The sequence below is a fragment of the Calypte anna genome, chromosome 9, assembly GCF_003957555.1.
Source record: "Calypte anna isolate BGI_N300 chromosome 9, bCalAnn1_v1.p, whole genome shotgun sequence".
NCBI classification, from domain to species: domain Eukaryota; kingdom Metazoa; phylum Chordata; class Aves; order Apodiformes; family Trochilidae; genus Calypte; species Calypte anna.
Genome location: NC_044255.1, coordinates 14,946,153 through 14,968,365, shown reverse-complemented (window position 1 = coordinate 14,968,365; position 22,213 = coordinate 14,946,153). Strand labels below are relative to the sequence as shown.

Here is a 22,213-nt window from a genome sequence, read left to right as displayed (position 1 = left end):
AAAGAAGAGGAGAAGGAATCTCTAAAAAAATTGACATTTACAACTGTTTTATAGGTATGCATTTGAAATATGCTTGATTCTTGGTAACAAGCACAGGTGAGAAGGGAGATGGAAAAGGTGTGCCTGCTCTTGAGGTACTCTCCAAGAGGGAGGCAGCTCCTCAAAAAGAGTGAGGAGAGAGGAGGCCCTGAAAAACAGGTTAGTCTGAGCTGAGAGGTGGTAGCAGGAATCTGTCAAAGCCAGACTGTTGCTGGGGACAAGGATTTTAAGTAAGCCCTGGAGTGTCACCTGTAAGGAAGCATGTTCCAATCATCTGTATTTCTAGAGAGTGGGGTCTTTATGTGCAGTGTTTGCTCTTGGTTTGGCAGCCTGGGAGCTTGTGTTCTCCCAGTGTCATATGTTTCTGTGAAAGATAAATGCAGCTGAGGGCTCAGGGAGCTGCAGTTAGTCTGGGCCAGGCTTGGACAACCTTGTTGACTCAAATAGTGCCTCTCAACTTGCTGATGAACACCTGAGTATGTTGCTCACTTTAGCATGCTGAGCTATATCCTCCTCTGCTTTGTAAATTAGTGAGATCCCTGGAGCGACTCTGATTTGCACCATCTGAATGTCGAGCCCATCCTTTTCAAGTAAATTCTGCAAGCAGAATTATATATATATGTATATGTCTCCTTGCTTTCCCCTTCAGCCTTTGCTCTGTCAGCCTGTGAGCTGCTTAATCATTAAAAAACAGAAGAGGGGGGTGCTGTGCTGATTCTGTTGTTGTGGTTCAACAGGACGGACAGAGTGATCTTTTTAATATATCAGAGTGGTCTAGGCACAACAGTATGTCCTGCTGCAACTCTCAGTCTCCTCAGCTGTAATTGCACACACCACCCACTCCTGTTTGCTCCATTCTCCTCGAAGTACTGCTTGACCAATTAGTGAGATAAGTTTGTCTCTAGCCCAGGAGGTATGGGGAACAGGCTTCTTAGCTGCATCTCTGGACATGGAGGAATGTTTTGACAGCTAAGCATGGATCTTGTTGAGCTGTCAGTTCTGCTAAGTCTCCCAAGTGTCTCTTATTTATTGAGCCATCAGACTCTTCCTGACCTCCTCAAAGTCAGTCCCAGCCTCACACACAAGACAGCACAGAAATACAACTTGAGCATGGCCTTCTGAGCAGGGTGAGTTTCTACAAGCATTTGATGCCTTGAACATCGCAGATCATTAGGTCTGTATGTCAGTGCAAGGGCTGCACCCTCAGGCTGGCAGCAGCCTTTAAGAGGCTGCAGCTGGGGAAATTCAGATTCCTTTCCTTAGCACACAGCCTGGCTTGGCTGCCGAGATGCTGGGGCTTTTTAAAAAGCTGATGGCAAAGCAGAGGGTGAGGGAAAGCAGTAGAGTGGCTCTGAGTTCAGGAGATCTGCATCCCCTTCTGGCTTCACTGACAAGCAGGGAATTTCTTCTCCTTGCTCTTTATTCCTACCCTGATCTGGCCTGGGGATGACTGGTACTCTGCAGTACACAGCACAATCCCCACACCACAAGCACCTATGCACTTACCATCTGGTGCATCATAACCACAAACTAGTTTTTGTCTGTCTGGAAAGCGTGCCAGTGGCTGACACGAGTTTATGCACTTAGATGCAGCAGGGGAAGCAGAGCAAGAGAGATGTGACATTTAACCCTTCCAGGTGGGAATGTGGTGAGGCTCAGAGTGTAGCACTCTGCTCTAGGTGGCCACTCTCCCTGATGCCTTAGGACAAACGCATGCACATATGTCCAGAAGCATCTGACTTATCCTATAGTCTGAAACTGGTATTTTTTGGCTAGTAATAGATAGTGCTTGTGTAAAGGAGCTATTTCAGTATCATCAGTTGATGCTGATTACTTTTCATTTGCTCTTGCATTCCAGCTTGCTCACTGCTCTGAGGATGCTGCCATCTAACTCTTTTGCACATTGATCTTCCTTAAGCAACTCTCCTTTATGCAGTGGGTGCACATAACTCTCTTCATAGGCTCTTGCTAGCTCTGGAAGCTTCTTTCTTCTCCATCCGCTCTGCCTCATCCTGTCCTCTCCTCTGATGCTGTACTTTGTCTGAAATCCCCTACTGCCTTCTGATTGATCTTTTCCTCTACCTGCCATCACTTCTGTCTTGTCTTTGTAGTTTTGCCTTTTCTGATTGTTATATTTGTGTGGAAAAAGTCTAATTTCTCTTCCCCCTGGCTCTTTCTCCATGTTGCCAGAGCCTTCATTCTAGCTCTGACCTTGACCTCTCTGCTTCTATGGCTCTTCTCCTCCAAGGGCCATCCCCTGCCCTCTCCACAAGCAGGATGAGTAGCATCCACAACAGCAGTGAGTAGCACAACCAACTTACACCTTCACTTCTGTTCAAACAGATTTCAAGGAGAAGGTTGAGATCCTTTGAATACTGAACAGCTGCAGTGAAGCTTCCAGCGTCATTTTTTGATAGCCCATAGCTATCAAAAAAGCCCCTGCTTCTTTGCCTCCCTGCCACGATTTTGCCACCAGGTGGGATGTGAAGGATCCACAGCCTTTGGTTCTCACTGAGGGAAAATCATTCCGTATCTCTTACTTCCCTTTTCTCATCTCTTACCTCCCTATGATTGTGGGAAATTCCTGAGCAGGGACAGTATTTCTTTTATCTGAGTTATACTTAACTACCTTGCACTGTATTACGGGAGAATTATTACTTTGTTGAGAAATTTCTACTGCTGTGAGCCAAATGAAAGATCATTTTCATAAGTACATTGGGTGAAATAAATAATAATCTAGATGACAGGCGTTTGCCCTGGCTTTCTTCCCCCAAATGCAGTATAGAATTTGGCACTGATTTGTTCTGAAAATATTTTTTCTGATTATCCAGAGGTAATTGATAGTGAAGCATGTGCACATCTCTTCTAAAGCAGCAGTGCTTAGGCTATCAAGATGATGTTCACTGGGAGCTCCAGCCCTTCACTTTCTCCTTGTTTTCTTGTGCATTACTCCCTCTGCTCCTGATGGTGCTGCTTAATTTCACCTCCCTTTTACTTACTGCAAATGTGTAGTATCCTTTGCCTGTCAGTGTTCAGTATCACAGGAGCACCTGCAAGTAAATCTTGGTGGATGCTGAGCTCGCTGCCAAACACTTCACCAGACTCTAATGCAGGTAAGTAACATTAGGTCTGCAAGCAGACTGCCCACTTTTGGTGGTCATCTCCATTTCAAAAAGCACAAGAGAGACATTTAAGTTTTTAATCACCAGTCATTATGATCATCTCCAGTCTTGTAATTTTATGAAGAGGCCATTGTCCTAGCTTGAGCTGGAGGTAACAGAGAGGCCATGGCTTGCTGGTGGTATGGTGAGCTGCTGTGACCCTCAACACTGACAGACTAGGTGATTGCTCTTTGTGAATTAAATAATACATCTTTGCAAATAGTACTTGACGTGATGTTAGATAGCTGAGCTGGTATTCAGGAGACCTAGAGATACCTGCTGAGAGCTCTTCATGAGGACAGTCAGTTGTTTTAAATGCAGTAAAGCTTCAGTCTTTTAAAGGTGTATAAACCCATTCAGCAAGGAACATCCATACATGTTACAAAATACACTGAGCCAAAAATAAGAGGACAAATTCTGATCTTTAGTGCTTACACGTCTTGAGCTGCTTTGGTACCATTTTAATACTCTTCTATACTGTCTTTCACTACAAGTCCTTGAGGTGCAAGCAAATGAGCTCTCTCTGAGACTTTAAAGAGTAGCAGTCTTCTCATTATTATTTGTGAATTCTCTTTTCTCCCACATCACTAGAAAAGGTGTCATTTAGAATATTTTTTCTCATCCTTGAAGCATGCCTCAGCTGAGGGGTGAGCACACTGTATAGCCTGGGCAGAATTCAAAAGTCTGGACTGGCTGTTAAGCTTCTGCTTCCTTTCGTCTGACTCAGTCACCCGAAAGTCAAATGAAGGATCATACTCAGCACTTACACTCTCTAACATATTCAGAGCTCCTTATCCACTTCCCAAAGTTACTTGTACTCAGTTTGTTAAAAGGGGTTTGGACCCTCCCAGAAGCCACTTCAAGAAACATGGCCTTCCAAAAGCCAAAAGAAAAACAGCCCTTAAAAAACAAGCAACTGTATATGAGGAAAAGAGAAAGGTAATTTTGTGATCCGAACAGGAGAAAAATGAAGAAATCTTCCAGTCCTAAAATAAGGAAGAAGTTTGTGAGGCCAACAGGAATGCAATTTGCTTTTGCCACACAATACTTTTTGCTAATATTATTCTTATATTATACAACAAGACCACTGAGGGCATGTTAGGAGACGAGGGTTTGTTTTGAAGGTGTTATAATCTTACAAGACAGAAAAAGGCACGTGTGAGTGAAAGGAGGCACAACTTTGGCTACGAAAGATAATTAATAATAGTCATAATTTGTAGTCATTCAGCATCTTTCGTTCTAGGATCTCAAAGCATTTTGTAATCAAAAGTTCATTGAGACTCTCAAATTCTCTTGAGAGAGCTGAGCATTATGAACACCGCTTATAACAGCAGGGTGCAGGATCAGACTGGGTAAGAATATTGCTGAGGATAAAGCTCAGGAATCCTGCCCTCCAATGCTATGGATGCTGAACCAAGCACCCACTCCAGTATGAGAATCTTTTTTTACTTTAATTTTTCTATATTATCTTCTAATGTTAAGTAAAATATGTAGTCTTCATATAAGTCACTTGTGTCCTGGGAAGTGTGATGGCCCATGTCACAGTTGACTAAAAGTAAGATTACAGATAGTGGGTTAAACACATTTGGTTAACCGTTTGTTTGCTGTAATAGTTTTCACATGAAAAAAACTTAAATTGAAACCTGTCTTAGCAATGGAAAGTGATGTGATTTTAAGTTTCTTTGTGTATTAAAACAGAAACCAATTTGCATATTTTAAGTATCTTTTCTAGCATATTCAGGCATCTGGCAAGAAATCTATATTTAAACTGTTAATACAGTATGAATACAAGTTTCACATGCAAAATTAGTACCATTTAAACTGTGAGATTTATTTTTCTTTTGAAACAAGTGATGCCCCAGCACTTCTGGTTTTGTTACCTGATAAGGCAGTGCAGCTGGGACAGCCTATTTTTCAAACAGGCAACGAACCTGAACTGCAAGGCAGGTGATGCTCACTGCACAAACACCCAGTCCAGCCCCCAGCACCTCGGGGTGGATGCCACCAGAGGAGGCACTGCACCAGAGGAGTGTATAAGCCCACCATGCAGTGTTATTTTTCATTGTGTGTGCAAATTATGAGTTCTGCCTTTGTTGAAGTGTTTTGCAAAAGGAAAACTTAAGAAAAGAACAAAGCCCTGTTGTGTACTTGTGTTTTAAGGCTGCTTCTGGAAGAGAGTTTTTTACAGTGGTTTTGTTGTAGCAGTAAATAGCCTCGGGTTTTTTTGTTTTTTTTTTTTTTTGTACTGTGTGAGCAAATACATCTCTTTTCATCAGTATGGATTTTAGAGCATTCCCATTTTTACTAGGTGTGCCCCTGTGCTTGTCCTATAAGATAGGAATGTTGCTTGATTGGTAGGAAGACTGTGCCCCCGCTTTGGAGTGCCACTCACTGCTACCAGACTGCCCCACAGTTCTATCTTTCTGTAGTGCTAACTTGGGTTTACACAAGGGAGATCTGTGCAGACCTTGAGGGCTATCACCTCCCCCAGGTAAGAAGCCCTAGATGGCACTATGTAGCCCACAAGATCACAAGACATCTACAGCCTTTCCTTTTGCAGCTTGGGTCTAAGGCTTGGAGACTGTTATCTCCCATGGATGCCTATGGTTTCTACTTCGAAGTGCAGGTTTGACCTGCTGATAGTAGTAAACATAATGCTTAATTTATTAATGCTTTGAAGGCAGCCCTGGAAGCCTACAGTATTATGACATAAAGAGGAAGGGCATTAATAAGCCTCCTATAGGGTCTTCACTGCTGGTGATGATACATGGGAGTAAGGGAATGTTTGACTGAGCCTGGAGAGATGTGGAAAGGAAAGCAGCCTAGGGCAGAATAAAGCCTTCAATCTTCAAACAAGTAGACGAGTAAGGATAGGACCTCCTGGTGTAATTTTATGAAGCAGACTGAGTTCTTTGATCCAAAAACATAGGACCAAAATGATGCAATCTTTTATTGGCATAATGCTGATGCTTCATTCTCCCTCTCAGTAGTACCATTCAGCTTGTACCTTGAGTTCCTGGCTTCTAAAAAAAAGTGCCTACAATGTCTCTTACCATAGTAAGTGGGGTTAACAGGAAAACACAAAACAAACCAGCCAGCTCCCTGAGAAAATATTCATATTCAATGAATATGAAATATTCAATAATTCATATGAGAAGAGCTTTGACAAGTAAAGTGTATTTGTGTAATGATAGGGGCAAGAAGCCTCAGGCAAGATCAGGCACTGCTGCACTTGTTTCTGTATATATATTTAAGCACATTAAAATTTAGTAATTTTTAGGTGTTCTTATTTGAAATGTGTCAGGAAAAAGTAGACTTAAACTATAAGATTTTTAAAAATGTATTACTTGGAGATCCATTTGGTTTGCTTTTTCTAACAAGAAATTGCTAATCTTGGTCCATAAAACTCTAGGTCATCTCCTGTTAATCTCCTGAACATATAAACGACTCTCCATAATAGAAGTGGAAGCTGTCATTTGCACTAAGTCATGCTTAGTGCAGAAGCAAGCAGCAGGTAGCAGTGTTTACAGATTATCCAAATTTTATAACACTTAGCAAAAAATAACCAGCCCTTTCAGAATCAAAACATTAGCAAGAAAGTGAAGAACAGCAAGGAAAGCTGCTTGATGGGAAGGGAAGGGAAAAAGGACAAAACAGTTATGCTCGTTTATCATTGTTCTTGATGATTAATAAAACACTATGTAGTCACTGAATAATTAAAAGAGAAATATTGCTAAACCCATTTAACAGAATAATTAGGCTACATGTACAATCTTCCTATTGAATTCAGTATCAATACACAGAGACCAAGATTTTGTTTTCTTGACTATAAACTAAAACCTGAGCTCCAGAGAATCAAAACAGGCATCTTTATGAGCAGTCTGATTTTCAGAAGTCCTGGGAACCTCTCAGCTATTTAATGATTTTCCATTCTGGTTCTGTTGTCTTTCTTTTAAAACTCAGTCAGATAACTCTTCTTCCACCTGTCTGCATCCCAGTTTCACAGTGTAAGTAAAACACGTATGCAAGCAAAATTGCAGGCTGTGAAGTAAAAATGGAGAAAAATTGGGTTCTTTTTATTGTTATAATTGTCCAAATTCTCTGTAACACTGTCGCAAGGGATTGTTGAAACTAAGAGCTTAGCAGGATTAGAATAGGACTGGGAAAATGCAGGGATAGCTAAGAGAGGATATAGTTACAATAATGAAGTTTAAAAATAAAGAAAGATATCCTCTAGAGCTTTGAAGTAGTTACAAAACTGTCCTATTTCAAAGCAAGCCAGTGTTTAACAAATGAGGGCTCAGCTGCCAGAACCGCCCCTTCTGGATTTCTGGTTTGCTGAAGGAAACAGAGCCAGGGCAGGTAAGCAGTGAGGATCCTGGTTGCTTGTCCAACCCTAGCATGTTCCAGAGGAAACCTTGTTCCTGCCTGCCCAAAAACTTGTGATTTGAGGCTGCTGGCATGGGCAGGAGGCCAATAGCTGTCAGTGGGTACCTTTTCATGCAGGGTAGCTTCTTCAGAGGATCTTGATAAATTATTCTCAAGCCAGGAGCGGGGACATTCCTGTCACAGGGAATCTAGGCAGAATCATCTTTTCAGGAATCTGTATGTATTCTGGCAGCTGTAACTTTTCACTGAGAAAATAAATCAAGTATTAAAATATTTTTCTCCAGTGCATCTCCTCTGTAAGAGATCAGTTGGCCTTAATTATAAACTGAATTACAGCTGCAGGCAATCTCAATATTTCTTTGGGAGCTCATGAGAGATGTGGCACCATGATGGATTTTTCGGTCTGAAAGTTTGCAATTGTTTTGGACAGTGAATAACTTAAATGAAAAAGTATGGTCTTTGACAGGCCATTGAACAAAAAATGTGTTGTGATGCTATTTAACTGTTTATGTAACTGGTGATAAGTTTTGGTGAGTACGGTGAAAGGAAAGTGCTAACTTTATGCAGATGAACAAGAAGAAAAAAATGAAAGAGAAAATATCACTGTTTCTGGCTGCCTTTCAATTCCAAATTGGGCTAATTCTACCTTCTGAAAACAAGATAATTTCCGTGTTTCTGTAATTGGGAACACATAATTGAAGATACTTTATCTTGGAGAGAAGCAGCTTCTTCTACATCATTTGCAAATGGACAAGAAAAATGACCACATACAGTGTACTCTGAATAATGGTGCATTCATCACAGCATCATCCTCAGATGTCTTTACAGATTCTGTGCTGTGGCTTTTACGCAGTTGGGTAAAAATTTATATGTGGATGGGGAAAATTCATGTTGGCAAATGCCCTGCAGTAGCTGCAGAGCTCCCTTCTCTGGGCAGCCATTACATCAGAGACAGCTCATTACGGATGAGGTCTGGAGCCAGAGAAGCACTGAAACAAGTATCAACTTTGTGTACCAAAATAATTACACAGTGATTCCACGCGACTGCTTCTTTTGACCTGGCTTTTTAGGAACTGAACTTTGATGAGGAAGATGAGCCAGATGTTGTTGCAGTGCTTTGACAGTGGCACAAGCTATTAACTCACTTCCTTTTGTTTGTAGCATGAAGATATTTTTTGCCACAGGGTTTAACCCTGGGAATGCTGACATTTTCCTAAGCATCACATTAACTATACATGCAGGACAGTGTTTATTCATGAATGCATTTGTATCTGCACATGCAGCTGCAATCATCACACTCTTCCCTGAGGCTGCTCAGTATCTGATGGCAGTAGTAAAGGCTGGACTCAGGTGCTGCTTCTCCCAAACCATCATCTGTCCTGCTGACTTTTTGCTGGCCAAGGCTCTTTTCCATTTTCATGGATCAGTTTATCATCCAGAGTGGTGCTCAGAGAATTTGGGAGATCATGCTGCAGTTCAGCACAGACCCCAGCTTTGAGCCACATCTAGCTAAGGGAGTATATGTTTGTGTGCATTGAAGCATCATGTAGAGAAGAGAATGCATGAAGATAACTGTGGTAGATTAGACAGCAAATTGGGCTTCTAGACAGCGTTGATCCTTGTACAGATCAGGAGAAAACAGGGGAGGTTTAAGTAAACAACACCGCAAATCTGTTTTGTAAGGAAAGCCAGTTATATTTTTACTCTGACCTAACAAAGAAGGAGGAAGGAAACTGTTTTGCTGAAACAAGCATTCTAGATTGGACTAAGGATATACTTTTCTCTCTATGTTTGTGTGCGTGCGTGTCCCAGCAAACTCTACAGTATGTTCATATGCATGAGATGCATTTTCCTGGAGGCACAGAGTCAGTGTATGCCATGCAAGGAATACAAAGATGTGCCCAGCACTGCTTAAATATGGGCCAAAAAGGCATAGCATTTTAGTCAAAATTAGTTAAAGCATCCAATAATATTGTGGTAGTTTGTTATTTCTGCTGATAGTCAGTGCTGGATGAGAAATCTGCTTGGTTTGGAAAAGTGTAATATAGATAGAATATGAGAGCAGCCTATTTGTTGTGTGTATGCAAGTCTGCAGATTTTGCTCTTGCATTTTAAATGGCACAGCCCAAGTCCTTACTGAAGCCAGCACAAGGAGGTGTGGGAAGGCAGCATGGAAGAGAGAGAGTGGCTTCACACACTGCATGCCCATGGTGTCCTGCTGCATCCTGGCTGATGGTGCTCTGCAGATGCAGTGGCTTTGGGTTGGAGAGTGGCTGGCATAGGTCTGCAGTGTTTGGCCCTGGGTGGGCTGTGTGTGAGGCTGAAGATGTGGGACTTGCAGTGTCCTGGATGCAGGCTTTGTCTTTGCATTAAAGCCCATGTGTGATGGTGGGCAAAATCACTTCAGCCATGTATCTCTTTCCTTTTCTGAGAACAAACAGTAGCCCGTGTCTTCTGTCTTCTGGTTTGGTCTGGTCCATTCATATTATAAGGCCCATTGGTAAAAGCAGTGTTTCAATTATGTGTAGACATAACCCAGCAGAAAGGCTGAAGCATGGTACTTTTGTGTGTTCATGTTGCACTGGTGATTGCTAGAGGGGGAAATGTGGGGATGAGGGCCATCACCAGCTTTAGGCTATACTGTGTTCTTTGTGCAAAGCCTAGGGAGGGAGTACTGGTCAATTGGGTGGCAGTGGTTGTTCCTTTCTGCATGAAAACTGAAAGAGGTAAAATAGATGGAATACTGTTTGAAGAGGCTGAGCTGCCAGATTGATTTCTCAAGCTAATAAATCCTTGGCTGCACTTGCTGTATTAAAATATATGTTCAGGCAAGATTCATGATCAGCTCTTAGGAACAAGAGAGCAAAGGTAAAAAACAGGTTGTTCCACATTTAATTGCTTTGCATTTGGCACCTTGAATTGGCTTATTAATAACCCTTCTCTTTTTTTCTTTTATTTTTTTCCTTTTTTTTTTTTAGGACTATGTTACTTATTATTTATAATGAAATAGTGGTCAATGAACCTTTTAAAAATAGCCACAAAGCACTGGCTGGGGGTGTCAGGGTGAACTGGGCCAAATACCTGGTACTCCTAGTCATAGAAGTGGCCCTATCCCCAACAAAATGATGTGTCCCACAGGGATGGCACTTGCCATGGCACTTGTAGACTTTGAAAGCAAATGCAGGTCCCATGCACTACAGATGCCTGTCTCTCCATGTGAAAAATAAACTTGTGGTAACCCCAGCACATCAACATGGTCACATTTTTACAATGGAGTTTACTGAGCTGTGTATGGATGTTTAGGAACTCCAGATGTTCAACAGAACAAATTCTAGGCATCTAGAAATCCTAGGCATATGCACAAAATTCTTGAATATTGCTCAGAAGAAAACCCTGTGAAGAGAAAGAAAACACGTCTGGGTAAACCTGAATGAAAGGCTGGTCAAATATATATTCTTAGTCAGGAAAGTGAAGGTATGGCAGATAGACCTCACACAGCCCTCGGCGGAAATGTATCCAGCCTGGGGTTTATTCCTTTTTTTCCAGGTGACCTCTCTTCCAGGGGCTCTGGCTACCCATCTCCCTTGTGCACTGCTGCTACTCTGTTAAAGAGCAAGTGGCAGGCAGGCAGCGAGTGCAGCAGGTCAACAAGCAAGTGGGGTGATGGTGTAGAGCTTAGCATGGGCCCTAGAAAAAATAAATATGACAAGGTCAGGCACATGCAAGTGTTTGGTTTCTGGGAGTGGATGATTGAAATATTATTGTTAAGCGCCATTCTGAGACCTTTTCTACATTGATTGATGTCTTATTTGAAATCTCTTTCTTGCCTGAAAAGTGTGAAAACATTTAGTTAATTCTCTTGCAGTGCTTTGAAGCTGCTTTTCTCTGTTGAACATGACTGGTGCAATAAAGATTCACCATGTCCAGTGTCTCTGTAAGCCAGATAGAAATGGCCAATGTGTTGTTTCTCCAGTGGTTTTACATTTTCTTCCCATTTAAGGAGGTACGGAGCATGCAAAAATGCTTCCTTGTAGACTAGGATTCAGGCTCAATAAGCTTCATGTCTAAGGTCCAATCCTTGATGAAGGCAGCAATTAATCAATGAAACCACTTGCTTTACTGAAAAGCTGCATTTCATAAATAAGTTAGCTTTTTCATGCAAGTCTTTCAACAATGCAGTGCCTACAAGGAAAGCAAGTGTCAGCATTTTTAAATCCTGAAATGACCGAGGTTCTCATTATGGACACCAAACTTAGCTTCTTCTAAGAAACTTCTAAGCATGAAACTATTTCTGTGCTTCTCAAAATATGCCTGTACTTCTGCTGTTTTACAGGGAGAAAACTCACTGAGACAAGCTGCAAATACTGTGTGCCAGCTGCTAGCATATGAAGGCCCAGAGGTCTCAGTTCCTAAGCACATAGTAAAACCTTTGTATCCCTAGTACTAAATTTCTGTGGACCAGCCCCTGTTTTCACTAATGTTAACAGGATTTGTGTCAAAACAAACAAGAAGAGAACATAACTAGCAGCTCGGGATTATCAGTCTTTGTCCATAGGGGACATGTAGGGATGATTGTTCTAGCATCTTTTATACTGCGTTGTTAAATGATGGAAGCTTTTGCCAAATCCAAACTGAAATGCTTCCAAAGCCTTTTTCAGTGTTGGAAAATGTTTGTATCGAGTTATCCTTGGAATAATTTTCTCTGTTATTTATTATTATGTGCTACCCAGTAGACACCTAATTATGAGGCACAGCATACTTCTCATTCTAGGAGAATATATAGCACTTCACTGCATGTTTTTAGGAGTCCATTTTCATTACATTAAATGAGATGTTTACTTGCATGAATCCCTTGGGTTTTAAAAACAGCAAAAATAAAACAAAGAATGAACCTCAGCACTGAGCAGCCAATAGACCCTCTTATCGTGGATGAAGGCTTTTATACCACATCACAGAGTGTCCTTTTTTTTTTTTTTCAGAGTGGATATGCAAGCTCTGGACCTCCATCAAGCACTCCTGCCTTCAGGCCTGAGGATGAGCTGGAACATCTGACCAAGAAAATGCTGTATGACATGGAGAATCCCCCCTCTGATAACTACTTTGGTGAGCAATGCCATGTCACAAGTGTCCACAGCCCCTTTCTCTTTTTACCAGGTTCAGTAATGGGAAAGTGTAATCATCCATAGGCATTCCTCTGTAGCTTCAGCATAAATCCCATGCTTAACTTGCTGTATGTTTATATTCTTTCTGGTTATAAAATGTCTAGTTGATTTTCACACTATCTGTCCCCTGCTTCTAGGCTACCGGGCTGAATTCAGATGCAGTGTGCTGTCCTATCTCCCTGCCACAACCCTTCTCATTGTAGCTGCAAAATAGCCATCAGTACAAATGTTTTCTGCTCCCAAGGAATGGATTTTCATTTTCTTTATGCTGGCATGGATCAAAAGGAAATCCATTTTGAGTCAAACAGGTTGTTTTCACATGGGGACCTGTTAGCCCAGAACTGGATCCAACAAGTACAAGGAACTGATTAGCTCAGAACCGTGTCATCTTTCTTGCCTGGAAAAAGATAAGCAGCTAATTTCCTTTTTAAGTGGTATGCAATGGAATTATCTCAGGCATCTTTAGGTATAAAATATATATCTTGCTGTTATATAAAACACAGGTGATATGGCATCCGCATTCAGCAAAGTTGAAAGCCTCAAGCACATTTGATGCATCTTGTCTGTGTGCAGGCTTGGGTGAGTACTGTTAGGAAACAAATTGCTGTAGTTTGTAGAGTTAAAATCTGGTGTAGGCTATTCATATTGTGTTCATTATCTTCATGTATTTCATAATTTCTTAAACACTTCCTTTAATGTTAATACTTCCTCTTAAACACTTGCCCCCTAGGTCTATTTGCTATAGATTTTGGTTGGATCATTTCTGGCTTAAAGACACTTCCTTTTGTTTTACTCAGGTGGGACCAAGGTTTCACTAATAAACAAGGATCTTGTAGTGACAAGGATCTTATTGCATGAAAAGGCGAAGATGTTTCCATCAAACAAACTTTGCCCTTGTAGGTGGTATTGATACCAATTCCCATTCTCCATCAGTACCTTCTGACTTCTGTGGTCTCCATTCTCACAGCCAAAATGTCTTATTTATGAACATTAATAGTCATCAGAGTTGATGACTAGCACAGATCTGAGGTGTGAGCAAGAATTGGTAACTGAAGAGAGAATAACCAGAGACCATTTTCTGTGCTTCTGTGTTTGACTTCATCTTTGCCCTTATGCATTTGTGTTTGTTCTCTGATGTTTCAAAAGCAGAACAACCAAACAAACATAACGTGTTTAGCCATTAAACCACCATTAGTGGGTGGGAAAGACAAAGAAACTTTTTTCCAGCTCCCTTTAGGCAAATGGCTGAATCCCTGAAGCATGAGTTTTTATTGCAGTTATTTTCTTAATGCAGAGCTGTGAGTGGCAGGAGCTGGTTGGTGGACCAAAGCCACCCAGTTGTCCTCATAGTGCAAGGATGTCATCAGGTGAACAAAGAACTCAAAGATTCACAGGCTCCAAGGTCAGAAAGGACCTTGCCATTATGATGCTTAATGTCCTACTCTCAGAAATGTGATTGAATCGTGACTTTAAAAAGAAAAATCTAATCTTATCTTAAAGACTTCAAGCAATGGTGAGTCAACCACCTACCCTGATAAGCTCTTTAGTGATTAATTTTCCTCACAGCTCAGAAATTGCTTCCTGAAGTGCAGCTTTAGTTTTGTTTAGCACTTCTATTTATGAAGCTGAAATACTCAGGTTTTGCAGACTAATACTGTATCACTGAGATGGCTCTGCTCTGTTTGAGAGTGTTGTACATCAAAGTGTTTTCATCCAAAAGGGATGCATTGATCAAAGGACTGGGAGCATAAAGTCTCTGAACATCAGGTCATGAATTTGGCTATCAGATGGGAGGTCAGACCAATGCTATGCCAATAGCTCTTTAATTCATTAGGAGACAAGAAAATGGAAAGGAGGATCCAGAGCATTAACAAATTTTGCCAGTGGTGTTTATGTAAGCAGTAGCATGATCAAAGATGGAATAAGCATGTGTAATGCAAGCTGAAAGATGAAAACCAAACAACCTCAGTCCTGTTGCAGGCAGGTGATGTTTAATTGAGAGTTGCACCTGATTAGAAATGCCATCTTCTAGTTGTGCTGAGTCTATCCACTGAAAGTCATCTCTGAGGATGTGTCCAGCCTTGGCATTCTTGATATACAGAACTATATGTTGGGCTGAACTCCTCCTCAGCACTCTAAGCATGCTGTGCCCCATACAACCATTAGGGAGACACAGCTGCACCTGATTATATACCTACCAACAAAAACATAAAAACAGCAGTTCTGGAGCAAAACTGCTTTTTACAGCTGGGTAAAATCAAAGAGGTGTGCTGCCCTCATCCTCCTAGATTTGTTCCAGTCTGTACTATTCCCAGGGCAAGATGGTTTCTGGAGTTACAGTGGATGAGGCTTTTTGATATAGCAGTGCGGAGCAGGAGTTCAGTACTAATTCTGGCTATGTCACAGCTAAATACCCATCTACTTGAGCTGTCAGCCAGTGCCTTTCAGTAACTTCATGCTCATATGGAAAGAACAAATTAAGTGTGGGAGGAAGAAAAGAGTCTTTCAACTTTGGTTAACTGTCTTAACCAATATCTCTGCCTTTGTTCTTTATTTGTGTAGCGTGGTAGCGTGAATTGTACAAGATTCTTACGGCACATTGATCAAATAATCAGAAAAAGGACAAATGGGCAGAGACATTGACTCTGATTTGCATTAAATATCTTCTGCCTGAGGTCTAAATGCCATGGTAATTGTAGCATACCAGATAGCTGTCAGCTAATCACTTTTATTAGTTTGAATTTAGAAAACTGGATTTCAGCATATTAAAAGTTGGTTAAGCACAGATAGGTTTTGAATTGAAGAATCTAATTAACCTTGCTAGAAAGCTGCAAGGCGTTATATTAAGTCATGAAAATAATTTGTTGGAATAATTACATTTAAACTGTCGGGCTGGAGAAAGGTCATTTTATTTGGCCCGTCAGCACTCTGGGATCTTTTCTGTAACCATCTTCCTTCTACAGTTTCACTTGCTGTATCTCTGGTTTTTGATTGAGCCATCTTGATTCTGGAGTAAGTGTGGGCAGAGTGTAGGAAAGAGGAGTAGGAGCCACTAGAGTTGTCTCTTTGCCCTGGACTTGATGACATGATGGCTGGTGCTGCTGGCAGAACTAAGGTAAGCTGAGTCAGGAGCTGGACAGCCAGCACTTTGTCAGGTCTGTGCTCACTGCATTTCTCTGGAGCTTCTCTGAGTGGAAATGACCAAAGGTGGTTTCAGAGTTGGGGCATCTGTTCTAGCCAGTGATCACTCGTGCAAGCACACAAAGTTGGCAGCATGGTGTGAGCCATGCTCTGTTCCTGGGGAGCCCAGGGGCATGGTGAGAGCCAGGGGCAGCATGCTGGAGACATGTCTAGGAGCAGCTGGACCACAGTTTGCAGCTGTTGGTTTCCTGGATGTAGCACAGCAGCAGTATCCAGGCACTGGGAAATCCTGGAGCTGCTGTCGCAAGGCAGGGCTGAAGCATGGAAATATCATCACTAAGCATAAAAATTTAAAATACGCTGAAGTTTTAGGAGTTAAACGTGTGTGCTGAGTATTCTGCCGAACTTAGTTTTGTTGAAAGGCTACACTTCCAGACTTAAGTCTAAGCACCCCAATCTTTGATGTATGTCCCCTCCTACTCACATGTATATTATAGAGTTACTAATGGAATGACTTCTCCTGGGAAGTCCATGGTAGATCAGCAAATTGAAGTCTCTTAAGTCTAAGCTACTCTTCCTTCTTTACTGCTGATTCAGTTGCTGATCTGTGGTAGTTGGCTGTCTTTAATCAAATCCTTTTTTATTATAAAGGATTCCCAAATGTTTTGTGCAATGTGCCGTAGGGATGGTTTCTTTCTGCCACAGCCCTCCCTGCTGATAAATGTTCTATTGTAGATAGTCACTTATGATTTGCTGAAAAAGAAGACTTTGCAGAGTGGAAATGTGATAAGGCAGAGGGAAGAGAAATGGATATTTACAGGAGGTTAGGATGAAACTATCAAAATTTTTTGTTGGCCACCATGGGAAATTAAAGCCCTTGATTTTCCACTGAAAAAACAAAATACACACATACACAGATCACAACTCTTCTCAACCACTGTTTCAAGTCCTATAGGAAGAAATGACTTGTGGCAGCTTCAGTCTTTGTCACCATGCAGACAGTGCTGATTAAGACTGGAAAAGTTCCACCAGGGCCCCTCATCTCCTGTTGCCTTCTGGACTATGTCCCAGCCTAGTCACTCCCACAGCAGAGGAGTTTCCCTGGCTGGTATTTTACTGTAAGTACTCAGATCTATCAAAGGAACCACAAGCTTTCTGTATTTGATAATGCAGCAGTCTCTTTTTGTCATTCAAGTGTGCTATAAAGATGAACATGGGAAGAAGAGAAACACTGAGACAGTCCTGCTGTAGGTGCTCAGTTGGTGCAATAAAAGGACCCATATTTGTCTCAGAGCTGATGACTCAGGATATGTAGTTTTCTTGAGTGTATGTGCTCAAGGCTTGACTTTGACAATGGAAGAAGCAGTGAGGTTAGGCTCAGGTTAGGCTGAGGAGCAAGACCAACAAGCAGGATGCTTGAATTCCTTTTCTGCTTCACACTCTGAGCTCTTGTAATGCCTCTTTCTTTCCCTTTCACCCTGTTTGCGAGGCACTCAATATACCCAGTTCTTCATACAAAAGCTGATTAACAGCTGCAGTTGTATGAGTGCCCTCCACGAAGAAACCTTCATCTCCAGGAGTTCTTTGAGATAAGGTTAAAACTTAACAGGTTAAAACTTAAGAACAGTGATTAGTACTTGTATTGAATCTGTATGGTGTCTATTGATCTTACCGCTCACTGGATTTGTATCTCCTTTAGGCTCTTATTCAGAAGCTAAAAATCATTCACCTAGTGAATGGAATGTTGGAACACCTAGTGTTCCAACAGAGTCAAAGGTGTCCCCTCATTTTACTTTACAGGACACAGATTAGAGGGTAGCAGTCCAAGTAAGAAATGAGAGTGTGGTAGACTCACATAAGCTTCAGGTGAGGAGGCACATTAGGTTGTTCAGGTACAGCTTGTTTCAGTTCATGGTGTCTTTTTTTCCTTTGACCTGACTCCGTGCACTGAAGAATTCTAGTGTCTCTAAACTGAACGTGTTCTGCATTGCATTTCAGTCTTTATCAGGCATTTCCATAGCCTCTAAGAGGCTCAGGTTACCTCTTAGGTTCATCTGAATTACCACCAGAATAAGAAAATGAAAGTTGTCATATCTTGCCTGCATTCTTCATCCTCTTCTGAAAAGGTTATCATTAAAAGATACAGCTTATTATTACAAAAGCGTAATTACATTGTAATTTTGCCCTGTAATATGATGTGTCATCGTGCCTTTTGTTTAAAGGCAAGGTTTCTGATGCAAAATCATATACGTCCTCATCCGAACACCATCTGGGTCAGAAAATAGTAGGTTAGATTTTCAGCGACTGATGAGCCTACAGTCATTTGCTGTTATGTAACCACTCACAAAAGCAGGAAGAACGGACATATAATGGGGAGCCTTTTCTCCATTGTGCTTCAAGATATTATTTTTCATGTTCAAGGCATATTCCAGCATTTGCACACAGGCTAAAAGGGCTGGGAGCAGCCTGCACCCAGGGAGGTCATACTGCGGTACCATCAACATCCCTCTGCCCTCTTGCGGCCTGCCGCAAGGGGACTCACCCACCCTCTGCTCCCCAGGGGCTTTAATTACCCTGGTAAATGGCTTTCAGAGCCTGTTTCTTCAGTCTCACTTCTGTCACTGCTTGCCACCCTCCTCTAGCTTCTTTCAGAGAGTCCTGTGACTGCCGGCATCCTTGCACAGCAAGTACAGGTAGAGTTTCGAAAACAGATTTATAAAAATAATCTCCTACATGCATCCTACAGGGTGAACTTTGGCCTACAGTTCAGAGTGGGTGAGGAAGAAGAGGAGGCCAGTGAGTGGTTGTTGAGCCAAATATACTATGTCTCCATGCATTTATCTCCAGACATGAGAAAGGCAAGAGAACTGATGTGCAGGGGCTGTCATCTGGTTAAGTTGTTTTTCAGCATTTGAAAGACATTGTAAATGGATGCAAAGGTTTGTTTGTGCCTGCTGTTCATGTAATCCACATTGTGCCCTGCAGTAATTGTGAAGCTAAGCACTTAGATCTTTTTGTGCCAAGGACCTTAGTCCTATAAAGTCCTGAGTGCTTGTCTCTTACAGTCAGGAATGAGGGAAGATTGCACTTCTGTAAGCCTTGAGCACCTGGTACCCACATGTGCCAGGAGGCAGCAGTCTCACATTCCCTTTTCCCCCTTTTAATACACACAAGAGTAGATGAGACTTTGCATCATGAGTGTTTCTGAAGCACAGTCTCTTCAGAGACCAGTACTGCTTCACAGATGTGACCTAAATCTTTTATCAACCCCCAAATTACTCTTTGTTATCATAAGTGATAAAATGCCAGCTGAAACAGGTAGCAAGCAGCAGGCCTGCCTTGTTTTTAAGTCCCTGGTTTAGCTTGAAATACCTGCAGTCAACCCAGACATATTTTTACTTTTAAACATAACTGGTGTGATGCAGAAGTCATTTAATGGAGAATAAGTGCAGAGTACCAAGCTAGCATTTTAGCAGAGGGATTTCCATGATCACCTGTGTGCTGTGAAAGAAAGGTGTGAGTTTTGTGCAGGCTGTGAGTAGAATTAGATTTGTCCCAACAGTCAGTAAATGAGAGCTGACGATTTCCTGCTGTCTTGTAAGAGAAGTGAAATGTAATAAGGAAATATCAGGGATGCATCTTTCTAAAGTACAGTAGTATTCTACAGGACTGTTCAGGGAGGGTGTTTAAAAATGAACGTATCCATGGAAAAAAATTAATATATGAGGGTGGTAGATATTTCTTATATTATGGTTGGACCCTCAGTATGCTAGAAGATGTACAAATGGATAGCAAAGCCCTCTCTCCTTTTGAAAATACTCTTGACAGTGATGAGGCTACTAGCCAAACCCCCCAGAATTAATGAGTAAATGGAAAGAAAGTAAATCTTTCTACCTTCTCTGAGAAGCAATTCAAAGAGAATCCAGCTTGTTCACGATAAACCAACATGCCCAAAGTAAACTTCATGGACTGAAATGGCTGAAGAACTGATAAGGAGCACTCAAGTTTTCAGCTGCAGGTCATTAGTCCGTAGCTAACTGAGGTCATTAAGAAATGAAAGTGTGGCCTACCTTATGGCTGTTTCCTGCACCACATGAAAGAAGTTGGCTGGTCTCAGGGGGGTTCTCTGGGGATACGTCATCACCTCACTAAAAACCATAAATTGTCATGCCCAGAGGACCCCTGGTTGGGAATTTCCTCGAGGAGACCATGAGCCGACTGTTAGTCCAAGCACACGAGGGATGAAGAAGGTTTGTTCTCCATCTCCTCCTGTTAGATCTTTTTTATGGAGATGAGTGAAAGCAGGAATTTGCATCCAGGATTTCATAAGCATTAAGTTCTCATGCACAGGTATTCAAGAGAGGGTTTGTGTTTATGTGTGTCTATGAATGAGAGAGAATATTTTGGGGGAACTTCAGTTTTATAGAAATAATTTTCACTTCAGACATAGCTTCGGAGTGTGTTAAGCCTCAAGACATTATTTTTTGGGCCATAACTTCTGGATAAGTTATGGTGAGAGATACAGGCAGTCGGTTTTGGAGCTTGAATTAGAAACCACACTTACAGCTGTGAAGTCCTGGACAAATCTTTGTTCCAGTAACATGAAAACAGTTTAATTTCTCTTTGTTTTGACTTGGTTATGCACATGAACTGGCAAAAATGAATCCTTGTTTTGCTTTTTTAAAACTGAAAACAGCTCACCTATTTTTAGAAGCTGGTTGCACTGAATTTGCAGTTGCTTCTGTGTTATTTTATGACTTACTTGTACTGCAGTAACATCTAAGGCCTGCTAGCAAGGCTTTGGTCATGCTGCACTATGTGCAAATTAAACATGAAGTATGAAACAGTATGTATCCCTCAGAGCTCCCAAACTGAAAATACGACAAGGATCAGGAAATTATTATTGTCCTTAATTTACAAATGAGGGACTGACTGGCAGAGTTTAGATGACTCATCCAGAGTCGTGCAGAGAACCAGTAGCAAAGTGGGAATTGAGCCTTGAATGCCTTGAAGTCTCCTATGTTACCCACAGCTGTGGCCACATTCGTTGTTCTATGTGAAAACCAACAAAATGGGCTAGTGAGCCTTGTCTGATGAGAAATCACAACTGGTTTGATGGCTCCTCACAGCATTTAGATCACAAGCCCTATTTTCTGAGATTAATAACATGGCTGTGAAAGAAATAAAGGGGAAAAAAAGTGCTCTAAGAACACACTTGGTAATTTTAACTGCTGTTAATGTAATGTGTTCACTAATGCTATCACACTTCAACATTTAGATAGCTCAAGCCTATTAGGAAAATTGATAGTTCACCATAGTAATATGTTACTTTCCAGTCTAGCAGCCACCATTCCACAGGGGTGGGTGGAACACACAGTGTGGCATTTCTTTTTTCTTCTCTGGGTGGCAATTGTCTCATGTTGCCTCTTTTGATATGGTGGTTTGACACTTGCCAGTAACTTTTGGGGTTGTCTTTTGAAGTTTAGCTGGGGGGAAAGGCCAGATGTTATCTGAGAGTGGAATGTGTTAAAAAAGAATTACAAGTCTGTCTCATTTGCTGAGGCTCTCCAGCCTGTTCTCTGATGGAACTGAAGCAAAACTGTTTGGGTTTTTCTTTTCTTTATTTTTTTTAAGGAATCGCTTTGACTCAGATTGAATGAGATGAATCATAACCCACTTTCTCATCTGTGATGTGAAAAAAAAATTAAATTCCAGTTCTGCTGTCAATGTCAGCATAATCAATACAGTGTTTCTTGGTGGTGCAAAGACATAAGGGAGGATTAAAAGAATGAAAAGAATCAAAAGTTGCCAAACTTTCTTGCTGCTTTTAGTGAGCTGCACTGTTCTTATGTCTGCAAAGGCACCTTGCTGTTCATCATGTCATTTTGGACATGAACACAGCTTTCATGTCTTTTCCTACAACTCAAGGTCACAACCAGTGGTCAGAAGTCAGGAGACTTTCAGCCCAGACTGGCAGGCAGATCATGAAAAGCTACCCCTGGCAGACATTCATTGTGCTTCCAGCAGCTGTAAACCTGTTCCAGCTTCTGAAACTTGCTGTTAACTTGTCACCTGCCTGGACTGTGCCAGGACAGATTTTGGCAGCTTATAAGGAGAGAGTAGCAAAGCACCTTGCCTGTCCTATGACGCTGTTTGAGCCAGCACAGGTAGATGTGTGGGTTTTAACAGATGATTAAATTCCATATTGAGTACAGTGGCTCAGTTAAGGCAATAAAAGGCACCTTTCTAGAGGTGTGGGTACAGCCATCTTCCAAAGCATAAAAAGCTGTCCACAGCTAAGAACAGGCAGCTGGACTAGGG

The 22,213-nt window shown here is 41.6% G+C and overlaps 1 protein-coding gene across 7 annotated transcripts in view; it reads left to right on the top strand.

Annotated features, from left to right (window-relative positions):
* The window catches only part of LPP (LIM domain containing preferred translocation partner in lipoma), a 320,606-nt gene that overhangs the window by 238,543 nt on the left and 59,850 nt on the right, over positions 1-22,213 (top strand). For 6 of the 7 annotated variants that reach the window (XM_030456339.1, XM_030456340.1, XM_030456336.1 and 3 more), the window contains one exon: positions 12,569-12,692. In XM_030456339.1, the coding sequence (XP_030312199.1) occupies positions 12,569-12,692 (124 nt within the window). Of the gene's footprint in view, positions 1-2,910; positions 2,916-4,135; positions 4,140-12,568; positions 12,693-22,213 lie in introns of all 7 variants that reach the window. The other variant, XM_030456342.1, reaches the window with a different exon arrangement.